The sequence below is a fragment of the Labeo rohita genome, chromosome 20, assembly GCF_022985175.1.
Source record: "Labeo rohita strain BAU-BD-2019 chromosome 20, IGBB_LRoh.1.0, whole genome shotgun sequence".
NCBI classification, from domain to species: Eukaryota; Metazoa; Chordata; class Actinopteri; order Cypriniformes; family Cyprinidae; genus Labeo; species Labeo rohita.
The window spans coordinates 21,465,263-21,482,900 of NC_066888.1; the positions used below are offsets into that span (position 1 = coordinate 21,465,263).

A 17,638-nucleotide genomic window follows, 5' to 3' on the forward strand; every position below is an offset into this window, starting at 1 on the left:
ATATATCATTTATAGCAATTACATTTATATACACCACTTAACTAATAAACATGAATCAGTCTGTTAAGATTTATAATGATTTTAGGTTCCTCGAAATCTGCAAATATTTGCTGAAAATGGCATAACTAAAGAATTAAATGTTTACTGTACCTTGGCATTTTCCTATGATGGATCCAAAGTCATCTCTAGCTGACCTGAAAGAGAGCAAGAAGCCCATTAGGAGCGTGTTGATAATTATGTGCGAGTTTTGAGTTCCCATCAGCCTCAGTAAGTAAATATAAGAGAATGTGGGGAAACTATAGATTTTTTAGATTAAGCAATTTGATGTTTAGAGGTTGTTTTTAGAACATCAGGCTGCAAATTACTTAGACCCTGAAGCGTGACACTTTCATTTTTGCGCAAGCGGATTAGCCAGAGCCAAGCGAAATAAATCACACCTACTGAAACTGAATTGTACATGAAAACACACATACAAATATTTAAAAATACATCATCTGCACCAAATCATCAATCTCAGAAACAGCTTTGCTCAGCTGAACAGCACCTGAGACAAGAGGGTGAAAAATTAACCAATTACAGAAAGGGCAAACATTTCCAATCGATGTGCAGAATTACCTAATTTCCACGCATTGGTCCTGAACCACAGCCAGGAGCTTCCCATTACTGGATGGGGGAAAAAAAATAAATAAATAAACAAACAAACAAAATGGGGAAAAAAAAGACAGAATGACTGTGTAAGCAAACGTGGGGCCAAAAATAAACGTTTCCAACACAGAGAATGTTGTCTTCCATCTGGAAATCAATAGCTAATTAAAGCTCGCTGTCTCTGCTTGTTTTGCACTGTTTTGCATAACTAGATAACTGGCAGGAACGAGTTGAACAGTGTAGGAAAAAATGAGTTTGATTGAGATTACATGGCTTGCATCCACAAACAGACGTTTAATTAAATTTGGAGATCTCACAAGGACCAAAACACGCAAATGAATGATTTCTTGAAAATCCAAGAAAACAGTTCTTTTGCGGTTATAACGAACTTAAAACAACTCTAGACACAGAAGAGTTTAAATTAGGGGTAAAACAATGATTTCTGGTGAGACACAGTTTACACTTTAGCAGAGTCAATGAGGTGTGGATGATCAATGTACAGCAAACTCTGAAGTGCAAAAGAGATTTTCACACTGTAGATAAACCTGCCAAAACCTGACTGAAATAGACTGACTCAAACTCTTTGAAAAGCTTTTATAATGCATGTCAAAAACTGGTGGTGTTACCTTGCCAGCACCAATTGCCAGTTCAACGTTTTGGTTGCAAGGCGAACCAGACCAGGTGGAAGAGTTGAACTGGAAGGGCTGGAATACAGAGAAAAGTACACAAGACTTACACAAAAACACTAACAGCTGCTGAAATTTTACAGTTACAGAAAATAACTTGGCACTTTGTTTCCTTTCTATAAGAATTAGGGCTGCAAAATTAATTGAATTTCTAATCGATCCTGATTATAATTACAGATGCCACAATTATGTAATCGTTCAAATAACAAAAAAAAAAATATATATATATATACATATACATATACATATATATATATATATATATATATATATATATATATATATATATATATATATATATATATATATATATATTATAGACTTACATTATTCTGCTTTCTTAAGATGTGTGGGTGTGTGAGAGAGAGTGTGTGTATTTTTCATACAGGTTATCTTAAGTTTTTTTTTTTCTCATTGTTTTAATTTTTTTATTTTTACTTTTTTATATTTAAATAAAAAAAAACTTTTTAAAAATATTTAAATAAATTATAACAGTTATAATAATTTTTTTCTTTATTTTGAATCATATAATTGCAGCCTTGGTAAGCATGAGAGATTTTTTTCAAAAACATTTAAAAAAAACGTATTAACTCCAAACATTTGAAAACATTGTATGTGCAATTATATCTTCATATCTAATTATTTAAAGATATCAGAATCACTATCTATTACCAGTTCTAAATTCATAACTACTGTAAACTTAAAGGAGCGACAAAATCTCACCTGTACCAAAGGTAGTGTAGAATAAACCTGAAGGGTCCTGTAAGACACAATATTTTGATTGTTATTTAATAATCTGACTACTATTTTAAGGCAGCAATAATGTTTTTTAATTAAAACAACACTATTACAGTGTTTTTGTCAACTGAAATAAAACTGAAAATATAAATATCAGATTAAAATAATAAATGAAAACTGCTGCCTTGATATCTTACAAAAATAAACAAATACTAAAGTACCAAAAATGTTTCAAAGCTTAATATTTAAGCTAGCCATCTTTTTCCTTATTGTAAGAGTGGGCGCAGCTGTTTGTAAATTTTATGGGTCTGGCTTCAAAACAGCTCGTTTTGCCACTTGATATTGCAGATTGGTGTGTCTTACCATATTATTTTAATGCATTAGCTTAACTGTAAGCACACTGGTTTGTAGTGCAAACAGTTTTATCATTTACTGCACGTTGATATTCTTCTGGTTATTTCCCTATAGCGGATAATGAACCGAAGTCTTACCCATAGGCTTACTTTCGCGTCGAAGAAAAAGATGGATATAGAAAATTTAAAAAATAAAATAAAATCATAAAAAGATGCTTAAAAATACTAAAACATACCCTAAAACTCAAATGAAAAAGCTAAAAAAATACCAACTCAAAATATTAATGTAACTATAATTACTAAAATAACACTGAATCATCTAAAAACTCCAAAACAAGGCATCATTTGAATAGAAAGTTGTTGTTGATTAATTACGAAATGAATTGTAAGTACCTCAGGTATTTCTCATGTGTGTTTCCTCAGGTGTTCTCATGCACTGAATGTAAACAGTGTCACAGAACAGAACTCACAAATTTGGCTGACTTGCTGTTGAAGATGGTCAATTATTGTCATGTTTGGGCTGTACTAATCGATCGGACCGGGAAAAACGTTTGGAGTTATAACAAATCAAGGAGTCCAAACAGTTTTTTGCAAAGAGTGCAAAAAACTGTCTGAGGAACAAAAGGCATTTGTGGTTGACCAAACTGAACCAGGATTTCCAGGGCAAGAATTCTAACAATATTCATGTTTGTTCTTATCATTTCTGGTCAGGTAGGTGAAATATTAGTCTAATATCTTAATTCATACTCCACGTACTTATCTTTACCACCTATTAACTTTAGTTTGTCAAAATATTGACTTTAGTTTGCCCTTTCCTGCTTACTAAGTCCTTCTCTATATGATTTAGCAGCTTCCACATGTTTTTGACGTGGTTTAGACAACAAAAATTAGCAGAACAATGTATTCAGTAGTACATTAATCGTGCAATCAATGCTGTTGTTTACATCCGAGTATCTCCAATATGGCCGCACATCCAGATAACTGACCAAACCGTTACTTAAGCGCAAACCCTCTAGTACCTCAGGCATTTCTCATGTGTAAAAACAAACTAATTCCCAAAATCCCCACTTAAAACATAAATAATCTGACTTAAGTAGATTTACAAACACCTTGATTTGGACAAAAATCAAGATGTGATTAGAATCCGGTCTTGTATTATTCAGATGGAGTTTATTTTATCTTGAGCAAACATGTCTGCCAAATAAACATATTGAAACACTGTTCTCTGTAAAGCTGCTTTGGCAAGAAACATGTGAGCAGCCTACCCAGAAATTACAGTCACGTTCTACCCAACTTCTGAGACATATTCAGTTTGCATGACTAAGCATGGCATCTTGCAAACTTTGACATGTGCTGCATATCTCATTTCTGCACTTCATACCTGTTACTGCCTTTGCAATAATTGAGGAGCTGTGTTCCTTCAGTCCACGCAGCTGAAAATAAAACACAAACAATTTGCTTAGTCTATGAATGACCTCATAGACTGTTTTTAATCTTAAGTACAGTTTGAACTTGAACCTGCTCCTCAAATCTGCACCTGGTGATTACAATTGACAATACACAGAAAGAAACTGAATATATGACTAATTCTAAAACATCAAAATGACATATTACATAATCATATGTACAAGAAAATAAACGCTGGGTGATGATGAACTTGAATACGTGGCTCAAAATAACTTGCGCAGAACTGATCAGCAAAAATGCACGCAGTATTTTAATATCGCATTCAAATAATCACTTCGTCAAAGAAAGTGCGTATATTTTGACAAACCTGCGTATCTGTTTCGGACGGCCATTCTGTGTTAATAAGCAAATCGTATAAAATATTCTCCTCTTCGTCTTCTAGAATAATATCACCTGCCATGTTTTCAATGAACTGGACTGCGCCAACGTCACACTACGGCGGTCTGCGAGGAACATATCAAGGGACCGGTGGTCTTTTAAATATTCCGACTAATTTTCTACAAGCTGTTTTCTTTAGCTAAAACGTTATTTTGTTATTTTTGTCGCCCTAGCTGGTAAAATAAACTTTTTTGTATCTCTTTAGTTATTAAAAACAAGACCAGCGGAACTGAAGTGCGAAAGCGCGATCCGCACGGACCTTTTTGTTTACGTAGTACTCTGTCAAAACCAGCACACGTTACATCCGGTGGAGAGACTCGAAGGAGTTTGACACCATGGCAGCGTTCGGAGGTGAGATTTACATGATAAAACTTGAATAAAACTATTAGAATATGTATTTAGTTATATACTGAGTGTAGTTAAACTATTTGGGATCTTGACATCTTTCGTTTTGTTTATAGAAATGGGAGTGATGCCTGAAATTGCACAGGCGGTGGAAGAAATGGACTGGCTGTGAGTTAATAACGTTACATTATAATAGATGTATTAATGAGTTAGTTATCTATGCATTGTTAAAGTAGTTAAAGGTTTGATCCTCTCTTTCAGGTTGCCAACAGACATTCAGGCCGAATCCATTCCACTGATTTTGGGCGGAGGAGACGTTCTCATGGTGAGATCACCATTCACTGCAGTGTCTACACTGTGTGCAGAATTATTAGGCATGTTGATATTCGGGTCATATTTTTTTTTTCCAAACACATTTTACCAATTCCAAACCACATCAGTCTTAATAACTACTGTTAATTTTTATTTAATCATTTATATGTGATATATAATTGTCCATGAATGCTGGAAGTGAAAAACTCCTTATATTCAGGTGTGCATAATTATTAGGCATGTTTTCTTTTACAGATAAAATGAGCCAAAAAAGATATTTAACCCAGACTGAAAAGTCCAAATTCATCAATATCTTCCAAAATCTGGCAGTACATTTTGGGAGTTCATGTTTAGTCTCCTATCCTGAAAAGTCTGACTTGCAGAGATGGACTAAAATGAACTCCCAAAACTTACTGCCAGATTTTGGAAGATAAATTCTTGAATCAAAAGTACAAGAGGATGTGATGCTTGTCCTTCAAGAGTCACTCTCAACTTATCTGTCTATAAAGCCTATTAAAAAAAAAAAAAAAAAAAACTGTCTTCATGTATTTCACAACACGTCAGCTTGTTATTCTTATTAAGTCAGGCGCATTTTTTAGGATTTTTTACCAAGCAAAGTCTCTGAGAACCTGACACATTGTACTTCTGAAGATTCCAGGTAGGTTGCAGTTCTGGAAAATGGTGGCGCTGGAGACTAAACGGTTCCTGATGGTGTCACACCTAATTCTTCACCTTAATTCCTAATTCTTTTGCAGTTAACATGCATCTTTTCTTCTCCACCTGTTTTTTCTGACCATGCAGACTCAACAAGCATTTCGCTGTCCAATGGTCAAGCCTTAACTTTGCAAATTCTTGTAATGCATTAGTATTGCATTCTTCTCATGGGCATTTAATAATTTGGACTTTTCAGTCTGGGTTAAATATCTTTTTTGGCTCATTTTATCTGTAAAAGAAAACATGCCTAATAATTGTGCACACACCTGAATATAAGGAGTTTTTCACTTCCAGCCTTCATGGACAATTATATATCAGATATAAATGATTAAATACAAAATTAACAGTAGTTATTAAGACTGATGTGGTTTGGAATTGGTAAAATGTGTTTGGAAAAAAAATATGACCAGAATATCAACATGCCTAATAATTCTGCACACAGTGTATGTATGTATGCATGCTCACCTGTGTGTTTATGTTCACAGGCTGCTGAGACTGGAAGTGGAAAAACTGGAGTAAGTGTGAAGCCACTGATATTAATAAATGCTTTGTTTTTCTGTGACTGTACTTGACCAATGCACATATAAGAGCTGTATGTCATATATAAAGGAGCAGTGAAATGTAAACACAAAATCAATGCGGTCCTGTAGGCATTCAGTATTCCAGTCATCCAAATAGTCTATGAGACCCTTAAAGACCAGCAGGAGGGGAAGAAAGGACGCAGTGCTGTAAAGACAGGAGGAGCAGGTATTAAACCTTCATCTATCAGCATTTAATTTATTTATGTATATAGTCGCTCTTTGTTTACATTGACTTCATAACGTCATCAATCAGCCGTATTGGTGGCACTGAATGTAAACGATGTCACCGAACGGAACTCACAAATTTGGCTGATTTGCTGTTGAAGATGGTCAATTATTGTCATTGGACTGGGAAAAAACGTTTGGAGTGTTATAACAAATCAAGGAGTACAAACAGTTTTTTGCAAAGAGTGCAAAAAACTGTCTGAGGAACAAAAGGCATTTGGTGTTGACCAAACTGAACCAGGATTTCCAGGGCATGAATTCTAACAATATTCATGTTTGTTCTTATCATTTGTGGTCAGGTAGGTGAAATATTAGTCTAATATCTTAATTCATAATCCACGTACTTATCTTTAGAATCAGAATCGGAATCAGAACAGCTTTATTGCCAAGTATGCTTACGCATACAAGGGAAAATAATATAAGTTGAGAATAAAAAAATACACATATGTAAATATAAAAAGACAAAAAATGCAATATAAGATTTAAGAAAATAAATAAATTGTATATACAGTTGTGCTAGAGATGATAGAAAAAGAACAGAGTAGAGTAGAGTAGAGTAGAATAGAATAGAATAGAATGAGATGTCGGGATGTACTGAGATGTAGGTGGTAACAAATAAAGGTTACTGCACATATTTTTATTGCACAATTGGGTGGGGGGGTCTGGAACATTTAACTGTTCATTAGGTATATTGCCCGAGGGTAGAAACTGTTCTTATGTCTGGCTGTCCTGGTATTTGTGGCTCTGTAGCGCTGACCAGATGGCAAAAGTTCGAAAAGGGGATGACATGGGTGTGAGGGATCCAGAGTGATTTTCTGAGCCCTTTTCCTCACTCTGGATGTATACAGTTCTTGAAGGGTGGGCAGGGGAGCACCAATTACTTTATACCAAATACCACCTATTAACTTTAGTTTGTCAAAATATTGGGCCCTTTCCTGCTTACTAAGTCCTTCTCTATATGATTTAGCAACTTCCACATGTTTTTGACGTGGTTTAGACAACAAAAATTAGCAGAACAATGCATTCAGTAGTACATTAACCGTGCAATCAATGCTGTTGTTTACATCCGAGTATCTCCAATATGGCCGCGCATCCAGATAACTGACCAAACCGTTACTTAAGAGCAAACCCTCTATAGGGTTACTATGCATTCCTGTTTTTTTCTGAGGACAGTCCTTGTTTTTGTTGGCTTGTTTTGAACATACAGTAATAGTACAATGATGTTATTGTTAACTAAACTTTAACTAAAGCTTTAAAAATAATTTTCATTAATCAAAATAAAGCCAAAACAAATATAAATATTAGATTTAAAAAATGAATAGCAAAAACTTAAAGTGCTAAATTAAGTTGAAGTCCTGAAATTAAAATTGAAATAAAATTAAAGCTAAATAGAAATGTAAAAAATGTCAAAAGCACATGATAAAATAATCAGAACTTAAACTGAAATCAAAAATAAAATCTAAAATTAAAATATTAATGAATACTATAATAATAATAAATAGTATTATATAAAATAATACATTCATCTAAATATCTCCTTATCTAAAGTACAGTATATTGAGACTGCTATAGCAGATTTGAGTTAAGAAGCTCTCACAATTTCAAGATCATTTTTTGATTTTGATTGTTGTTCTTGGATTTCTTGTCCATTCTAGTTTTCAATAAATGGCAGATGAACCCTTATGACAGAAGTACTGCATTTGGTAAGTGTTTAACACTTGTATGTGATTCTGGAAGCTTATTTTCACTTCTCTGCTTCTACAATATCATTATATTTCATTTTTCTCCTTCAGCTATTGGTCCAGATGGTGTGTTATGTCAGAGCAGAGAGTTTAAAGAGTGGCATGGCTGTCGTTCCACCAAAGCAGTCACAAAAGGTAAAAGACTGTTTTTTTTTTTGTCATTTCTTTCCAAAACTAAAGGACTCCTGGGATAATTTATTCTGCTTATTTGTCTCTAGGGAAGTATTATTACGAAGTAAGCTGTCACGATCAAGGGCTGTGCAGGGTGGGCTGGTCCACTGCCCAAGCATCACTGGACTTGGGTATGTTTTAGTGTGACTTCATTAACACTGATCTGGTTATGCCATTCAGTAATAATAATGTTTGGTTTTCTGTTTATAACATATCTTAGGAACGGACAAATATGGATTTGGCTTCGGAGGAACTGGAAAGAAATCTCACAATAAGCAGTTTGATAGCTATGGAGAGGTAAGGTATTCTACCAGTCAAAAGTTTTTGAACAGGATTTTTTGTGTTATTTTTATTTTTTTTTTTTTTTATGGAAGTCTTTTCAAAAACAGTAATATTACAGTAATACTATGATGAAAACAGTAATATAATAATGAGAGCATTTGGTTTGACACTCAAGTTTTGGTAGATTGACATAATTTTTGCCTTTTCCAGGAGTTCACTATGCATGACACCATTGGATGCTACATAGATCTGGATAAAGGCCAAGTGTCATTCTCCAAAAATGGTAAGGCTTGTTTTTAATTAAATTTATGCTGTATTGTCATCCAGATTATGTGAAATAATTTCTAAAATAATTCTATAACTTGTCAGGTCATTATTATTATTATTATTATTATTATTATTAATTAATTTATTAATTTATTTATTCATTTATTCATTTATTTATTTATTCATTTATTTGTTTGTTTGTTGAAATTTTTTAATGCTTTTATTCAGCAAAGATGAAATAAATTAAAAATATGACCGTTAAGATATTTCTATTTTAAATATTTAAAATTCTATTTCAAATGCTTTTTTTGGTTCATCAAAGAATCCTGAAAAAAATTGTGTCACTGTTTTCACAAAAATATTAAAATATGAGAAAAATCTGAACGAGCCCATATTTTTGAATAGTAGTTTACCTCTATAAATGTTTGGTACCACAATATTTTTTTTTTTTTATATCAAGATACTTCACAGCCCTAATGCAAATGGAAGCCAATGTAACTGATTCCTGTTTGTCTTTCACAGGTAATGATCTGGGTCTGGCTTTCGAGATCCCTCCACAGCTGAAAAACCAGCCTTTCTTTGCTTCCTGTGTGCTGAAGGTATCTGACATAAACACAGCTTGTTGTTGCGACATAGCATTTCTTTTATAAAACGTCTTTTTTCAAAATGTGTATTTGTGTCAATCAAACCCAGAACGCTGAACTGAAATTCAACTTTGGTGATGAACCTTTAAAAAACCAACCTAAAGATGGATACGTGGCCCTGAACCAGGCTTCAGACGGTCATGTGGTCAAATCCAGCCAGACAGGTGAGCTTCAAATCACATTCATTTTTTTTTTTACTGCCTGCAGGGCCTGTATTAATGTTTCCTTGCGTTCTGCCTGTCATGTGTATTTGTCCTCAGGCAGTGCTAAAGTGAGTCAGGTCAAATCCAGTTCTAACGCCCCCAGAGCTCTCATCATCGAGCCGTCTAAAGAGCTGGCTGAACAAACCCTCAATAACGTCAACCAGTTCAAGAAATATGTTGATAACCCCAAACTGAGGTGAGCTGAAAGTATCAGATGAGCTGCAGTGAGTTTTATTAATGTAGTGTCTGCTGAGGAGTTTGGAGTTAACTGAACGTCATGATGTTATTGCAGGGATCTTCTGATCATCGGTGGAGTGGCTGCTAAAGAACAGCTGTCCATTTTAGAAAGCGGAGTAAGTGTACAAACCTTAAACTAGTGGTCTCTGATTAATATTTGATCTCAAAATACTGTTTTGTGAAAATATACTACGTTATCTTTAATGCTAAAGCTATATTAAAATATACACTAACATTTTGGGGTTAAAGATTTCTTTTACTTTTTATTATTTTTAATACTTTTATTCAACAAGGATGCATAAAGTTCTCTGAAGGTGACAATTTGTTTCAAAAGATTTATATTTCAAGTAAACACTGCTCTTTTGCACTTTCTATTAATGAAAGTTTTATTCTAATAGAATCCTGATCAAAAATATATATAACGTTCTCTATGAAAATATTAAGCCGCACAACTGCTTTTCAAAATCAGATCGAATGTTTTCTGAAGGATCTTGTGAATAGCTGCTGAAAATGTTGCTTTGCCATCAAAAACTGTAATTTTTTTTTTTTTTTTTTTAATTTGCCATTTTACATTTTAATAATATTTCATAATATTACTTTTTTTTTCAATATTTTGATCAAATAAATTTAAGCTGAGTATATAGGGCAAAATTGTGTTTTGTTGGAACCTGTGATACTTTTTTCAGGATTCTTTGATGAATAAAAGGTAAAAAAAAAAAAAAAAAAAAAAAAGAACAGCATTTACTCTTTAAATACAAATCTTTTCTAACAGTATAAGTCTTTACTGTCACTCAAATTTAACTAATCCTTGCTGAATAAAAAAAAAGAAAGAAAGAAAGAAAGAAAGAAAGAAAACATGTACTGACCCCAAACTTTGAATGATAGTGTATATTGTTACAAGAAATTTCTGTTTTAAATAAATGCTGTTCTTTTTAATGTTTTATTCATCAAAAAATCTTGAACAAAAATATCACAGATTCCAAAAAAAAATATTAAGCAGCACAACTGTTTCCAAAATTCGAATTTGTATCACAGGAATACATTCTATTTTCAAGTATAATAAAATAGAAATTTTAATTTTAAATTCCAATATTTCACAATATTATTATAATTATTTTATGATGTATTTTTAATAAATAAATGCAGCCTTGATGAGCAGAAAAGACTTCTTTTTAAAAAAAAAAACAAAAAAAAAAACTTTTGAATCAATTTTATACAATATGTAACCCTGGTCCCTATTCTCTCACTCTCTCTTTAAAGTGGTCTCGGACTAAAACTGATTTAAGACCCTATCCTAGACCTTCATACAGAATTTAGAACATTACGCAAAGTTTATAATACTATGTATATTTTTGTATTCATACTTTTGTTTTAATCACTTAATTGTTTTTTTAGGTTGACATTGTGGTTGGGACCCCAGGCAGACTGGATGATCTCATATCCACAGGAAAGCTAGATCTATCCCAAGTCCGTTTCCTGGTTCTGGATGAGTGTGTATGTTGAACACTTCAATTCATGCTCTGTACAGTTTAGCATTAAAGAAACACTTTGGCTTAACTACAACTTCAGTTGACATCCTGTTGATTTCACTGTAAACAATGTCAACCTTTACTTCAGTTTGCAGAAAGCCCAAAACAAATATTTATCATTATTGAGATTGTAGGTTAAATAACTCTGGTGTTTGACTGTGATTTCTGGCTGAAAATGTGTGTTCAGGATGGACTCCTCTCGGCTGGCTACACTGACTTCATCATGAGGGTCTACAACCAGATCCCACAGGTCACTTCAGATGGCAAAAGACTACAGGTGATCAAACCTCTAGATTTCTACTTTCCACTGAGTAGCCAGCTGCAGTTCTTAATGAGCAAATGACTGTTTGTGTTATAGGTGATAGTTTGCTCTGCTACACTGCACTCATTTGATGTGAAGAAGCTCTCAGAGAAGATCATGCATTTCCCCACATGGGTGGATCTAAAGGGAGAAGATTCTGTTCCAGAAACGGTTCATCACGTGGTGGTGCCAGTCAACCCAAAAACTGACAAGCTTTGGGAGAGACTGGGGAAAAACCACATTAGGGTACATACAGCAAAGATCTCACTTCGCCTTTTTAAACTCTGAAATGTTTTAGCTCTGAAAGTGTAAATCACTTTGGTTGTGTCTTCACAGACTGATGAAGTTCATGCCAAGGATGACACACGACCTGGAGCCAACACTTCCGGTAAGAATTTCCAGCCATTAAGAACTTCACTGTGAAATATTTGAATATTATCAATTGTGAACATTTCAAAAGGACTTTGACTTGGACTGATATAAAGGTCTTGCAGTGAATCATGTTATATGGCTTTATCAGAGATGTGGTCAGAGGCCATTAAGATTCTGAAGGGAGAGTACGCGATCAGAGCCATTAAGGAGCATAAGATGGATCAGGCCATCATCTTCTGCAGGACAAAGATTGACTGTGACAATATGGAGCAGTACTTAATCAAGCAGGGAGGAGGTAAGGCAGAAACACAGCTTTTCGCTTCATTATCCATTCATTAGCCATTATATACTATCAAGTCGGGATGCAAATATGTGGCTTTTCTTACAGGTCCAGACAAGAAAGGACACCAGTTTTCTTGTGTCTGTCTTCATGGCGACAGGAAACCAAATGAGCGCAAATATAACTTGGAGCGATTCAAGGTAAAGAAAAAAAAATGGATATGGATTTAAATTTGCATAGAAACTTGGGATCAATAAGATTTTTAATGTTTTTTAAAAAAGACTTTTCTGCTCAACAAGACTTAGTTTGTATTGTTAATATTGTGAAATATTATTGAAATTTAAAATAGTGATTTTCTATTTTAATGTACTCTAAAATAGAATTTATTCATGTGATGCAAAGCTGATCCTTCAGAAATCATTCTAATACGCTGATTTATTATCAATGTTGGAAACAGTTGTGCTGCTTAAATAAAGAAAGAAAGAAAGAAAGACTTTTATTCAGAAAGGATGTGTTAAATTGATAATAAGTGATAGTAAAGACTTATATTGTTATAAAATATTTATTTTTTGAATAAATATTCTCTTTAACTTTTTATTCATCAAAGAATCATAAAAAATTGTATCACAGGTTTTAAATAAATATTAAGTAGCACGACTGTTTCCAACATTGATAATAAATTATTGTTATTGTTATTATTATTTTATTTTTTAAATAAATAACTCCTGGTAATAGTCACTCTATTGCTTTCATCATTCTTACTTTAGAAACAGGAAGTGAAGTTTCTGATTTGCACAGATGTTGCTGCTAGAGGAATTGATATTCATGGAGTTCCTTATGGTAAGAAAAAAATTATTTCTCTGTTTTCTAAATTTACCTTCACTATGGCGTGAAATATTTTTTTAAATACTGTTTTTGTATGTTTATGTTTCCTACAACTAATATACAGAATGATTTTTCATTGTCATTTGTGGGTTTTTTTTTTTTTGCCACAATAATAACTAAATCATTACTACAACAATAAAAACATGCATATTTAATATTAAGAAGAAGATGGAGAAGAAAAAAATAATACAGTTCAATTATATTAATAATAATAACAAAATGTATTTATAATTAATGTATTGTTAATAATAATAATAATAATAATAACAACACTTATAGTATATTTAATAAAACAAAATAATGTTAGTAAATTTGTTATATTATTATTACTATTTATAAAATTATTTTTAAATTATTTTTAATAATTAAAAAAAACTCATGAATAGCTTAATGTTTTGCTAAATGATTGCATTGAAAAAATGCAACTTGTCATTTATTAATAGACTTTTAAAAATGTAGGAACATTGTAAATATCAGTGTAAAAATATGAATCAAGCATATCTAAAATTCAAAAACACAGAAAATGGCATTATTTTTTTTTGTTTTGCAGTAATAAATGTGACTCTACCGGATGAGAAGCAGAACTATGTTCATCGCATTGGAAGAGTTGGCAGAGCGGACAGGTGACAGCCGGGGTTTTTATCTTGTATCTTATAAGGGAAAGATAGCTATCTATCTACATTTATATTTTAATAATTCATTGATATTTGTGATGTCATTATAGGATGGGTTTGGCTATATCTCTGGTTGCCATGGAGAAAGAGAAGGTAAGTAAGAAGTAAAGCAGAATTAGTAGTGTAAAAATGCAATGTGTCAGTGTGCTAAATATGTGTTTGTGTGGGGTTTCACACAGGTGTGGTACCACGTTTGTCCCAACAGAGGAAAAGGCTGCTATAACACCAAGCTCAAAGAGAATGGAGGATGTACTATTTGGTACAACGAGAAAGAGGTGAGAACTCACTCAATACATTTCCATGACATTAGCAAGATTTGAGCTTATTTTGTACTTATCTGAAATGTTTTTCTATTTTAGCTCTTGTCAGAAATCGAGGAACATCTGAAATGCACCATTACTCAGTGTGAACCTGATATCAAAGTCCCTGTGGATGAATTTGATGGCAAAGTGACTTATGGGCAGCGCAGGACTGCAGGGGGTGAGAGTATCTTTCAGAGTCCTCTTTGTATGCTGCCATTTATTGTATCTGTTACTTATCTCTGTATCTATTTCCTCTCACACACCCCAGGTGGTCTCTATAAGGGCCATGTGGATATATTGGCCCCAACCGTGCAGGAACTGGCCAACCTGGAGAGAGAGGCCCAGACATCCTTCCTTCATCTCGGCTATCTACCCAACCAGCTCTTTAAGGCCTTCTAAAGCACACTAGCATGTGCCACACTGAAAAAAATGCAAAGGAAGACGCTACAGGCCAAGAACGTCACTAACTTTACATTATAAATATATTTAATTTCTGGTTTATGAGACTTGACATGCAAAGGAAATTTGCTTCAAGAAATGTAAAAAAACAAATTTGATTTCCAAAGCACTTAAGCTGTAGTCATGCAGATTAACTTGAAATAAATTCAAACAGCATAAGGCTTGTTTTCGTCAGTTATTGTTTACAAAATGTAAGCAGAGCTCATCTTTTCAGTTTTTGCGCAGTTTAAGCTTAATTTTATCTACTATCCTACAATAAAGGGATAGTGCACCCAAAAATGAAAATTCTGTTATTAATTACTCACCCTCATGTCATTCCAAACACGTAAACCTTCATTCGTCTTTGAAACACAAATTAAGATATTTTTGATGAAATCTGAGAGTTTTCTTACCCTGCATAGACAGAAACACATCCTACAATACCTAGTTCAAGACCCAAAAAAAGTAGTAAGGACATTGTTAAAATAGTCCATGTGATATCAGTGGTTCAACCGTAATGTTATGAAGCTGTGAGAACACTTTTTGTGCACAAAGAAAACAAAAATTCCGTCTGTATTCAACAATTATTTTTTTTCCGTGTCAGTCTTCGATGCGCTTTAAGAGAGTACCACAACGTCTTCACTACCTTTCTGGGATTTGAAATTATCCCAGATTAAAGTTTATCAGCTAACTGTAACAACAAATTTAAAAACCTGAAATAACAAAATATGAAATCTTTTATTTCTAATATGTTTGTATAATATATAGCGTTTTATGCCTAAACACTATTACCATTGTCAAAATGTGCATGCTCATTATGCTCTACTTAAAGGAGAAGTTCATTTCCAGAATATAAATTTCTTAATTTACTCACCTCCATGTCATCCAAGATGTTCATGTCTTTCTTTCTTCAGTTGCAAAGAAATTAAGTTTTCTGATGAAAACATTACAGGAATTTTCTCCATATAGTTGACTTCAATGGCACCCAACAGGTTAAAGGTCCCAGCTGAGGAATAAGGGTCTTATCTAGTGAAATGATTGGACATTTTCTTTAAAAAAAAAAAAAAAAAAAAGATACACTTTATAACCACAAATTCTTGTCTTGCACTAACTTTGCGATGCGTATCTTTACGCATTGCATAATATCGTCGGAAAAGTCACACGCAGTAACGTAGCTCTCTGTCTGTGTACTTCAGGTAAAAAGGTAGGGTAGGGCAAAAAAACATCTAATTTTCTCCTCCAACTTCAAAATTGTCCAACATGGTTGTTTTTCCCTTTTTTTTTTTTTTGTAAAGGACATTAAGACTTTCTTTGCACTTTCACTTTGTAAACACTGGGTCGGTACGTTCACCTACGTCACGTGTTCGTGATGACATAATGTGTGAGTTCGCCTTAGTGCAAGACAAGCATTTGTGGTTAAAAAGTATATAAACTTGTACTGTTCTTAGAAAATGACCAATCGTTTTGTTAGGTAAGACCCTTATTCCTCGGCTGGGATTGTGTAGAGCCCTTTGAAGCTGCCCTGAAACTGCAATTTGGACCTTGGCCACCATTTAAGTCCACTATATTGTATAAAATCCTGGAAAGTTTTCCTCAAAAACTTAATTTATTTTCGACTGAAGAAAAACAAACATCTTGGATGACACTGAGTGAGTAAATTATCAGCAATTTTCATTCTAGAAGTGAACTACTCCTTTAAGGCCTGTTCAAGGACGGTAACTATAAAGGTGAACGATATAGTTATTAAAATCAGCAAACAAGCGTGCGGTTATTATAATAAACAGACGATGTCGTCTGCTGGTGTGGACGCTAATATAGTTATCGTTTTTTCGTGTGAACAGGCTTTTACTCTGTAGTTCCTAACACTAACACAAGATGGCGGAGTTGTCCTAATGTAGAGACGCTCACGCTCTCATCACCCCTGAGACGTCTAGTGTACGGTTCATGCCATAAACCCTGCACTTTTATTTATAGTACAGCAAAGTCCAAAAGAGGGCAATGAGGTTAAATCTCATTAATAATCCAAAACTACATCACTGTACTTGCAGTAACCCAGCACATATGTGTTATTACAGACTCCTGCTTAAACTCAAATCACACACACAGGAGGACAACTCTCTGTAATTATACCCGAACTAACAGCAGTGCTCATAAACAGCCCTGCATTTTAAACTAATCCACACAAGACCACACACACACACACCTCAGCTTACATTCCTATCCTAAATCTGATTATATAACACGGTTACTTATAGATTCATACAACAGATCGGACATCACAGAGCCGGAGTTCCATAATACTCAACATCTATCTTGAAGCAGCAACAACTGGTTATGAAAGTTAAATGTTTAAAAGTTTCAATTTATCTTTTAGTCTGTTGTTCAATTCTCCTTTTATGTTATGTAACTGCAGTAGCTCTGTATATATATATATATATATATATATATGTGTGTGTGTGTGTGTGTGTGTGTGTGTGTGTGTGTGTGTGTGTGTGTGTGTGTGTGTGTTTCCACTCCTAAGCATCTTTGGAAGCAAATGGTTTCCAGCTGCCAGAGCGTGCGTCTTATTTCCAGTGGTGAAATGGTGACACTACATACGTTTGTCCGCCTTTGCTCACTTCCTAAACCCCGCAGACTCGCACTTAACCCATTCAACATGCTTCTCGACAGACTAATGATACATTTCAGACAGATAATATTGCATTTTTCCAAGTCTGAAGGCCATTTTCTTCACATAAATGGTAAAAAGGTGCGGAAAGACCAAAGATTAGACGACATAAAAATATAACCGTAGCCCACAGCAAGATTAAAATCAGCTCCAGATGGATTCTTGGCTTGGCTTTAAAAATCCTTTTAAACGTCTTTTA

The 17,638-nt window shown here is 33.8% G+C and overlaps 2 protein-coding genes across 2 annotated transcripts in view; one reads left to right on the forward strand and one right to left on the reverse strand.

Annotated features, from left to right (window-relative positions):
- Positions 1-4,439, reverse strand: part of nbas (NBAS subunit of NRZ tethering complex) — a 218,895-nt gene extending 214,456 nt beyond the window's left edge. Inside the window, 6 exon segments of the mRNA XM_051138331.1 lie at positions 151-194; positions 616-663; positions 1,272-1,349; positions 2,055-2,091; positions 3,804-3,855; positions 4,197-4,439. Coding sequence (XP_050994288.1) covers positions 151-194; positions 616-663; positions 1,272-1,349; positions 2,055-2,091; positions 3,804-3,855; positions 4,197-4,289 — 352 coding nt within the window. The 5' untranslated portion in view covers positions 4,290-4,439.
- Positions 4,440-4,521: 82 nt separating this feature from the next.
- ddx1 (DEAD (Asp-Glu-Ala-Asp) box helicase 1) lies at positions 4,522-14,733 on the forward strand. The gene is made up of 26 exons (XM_051138332.1): positions 4,522-4,618; positions 4,729-4,780; positions 4,874-4,937; positions 6,124-6,153; positions 6,289-6,385; positions 8,100-8,147; positions 8,238-8,321; positions 8,405-8,488; positions 8,578-8,654; positions 8,850-8,922; positions 9,429-9,505; positions 9,600-9,714; positions 9,811-9,949; positions 10,046-10,106; positions 11,386-11,484; positions 11,707-11,796; positions 11,878-12,066; positions 12,157-12,208; positions 12,341-12,487; positions 12,581-12,672; positions 13,240-13,312; positions 13,908-13,980; positions 14,082-14,124; positions 14,211-14,306; positions 14,391-14,511; positions 14,602-14,733. Exons 1-26 carry the CDS (start codon positions 4,603-4,605, stop codon positions 14,730-14,732), a joined length of 2,223 nt encoding a protein of 740 aa, XP_050994289.1. The 5' UTR covers positions 4,522-4,602; the 3' UTR covers position 14,733.
- Positions 14,734-17,638: the final 2,905 nt, after the last annotated feature.

Coding starts and splice junctions, on each gene's coding strand:
- ddx1 (XM_051138332.1), top strand. Junction 9,506..9,599: donor TTGCTTCCTGTGTGCTGAAG/GTATCTGACATA, acceptor AATCAAACCCAG/AACGCTGAACTGAAATTCAA. Junction 11,797..11,877: donor CAGATGGCAAAAGACTACAG/GTGATCAAACCT, acceptor TTTGTGTTATAG/GTGATAGTTTGCTCTGCTAC.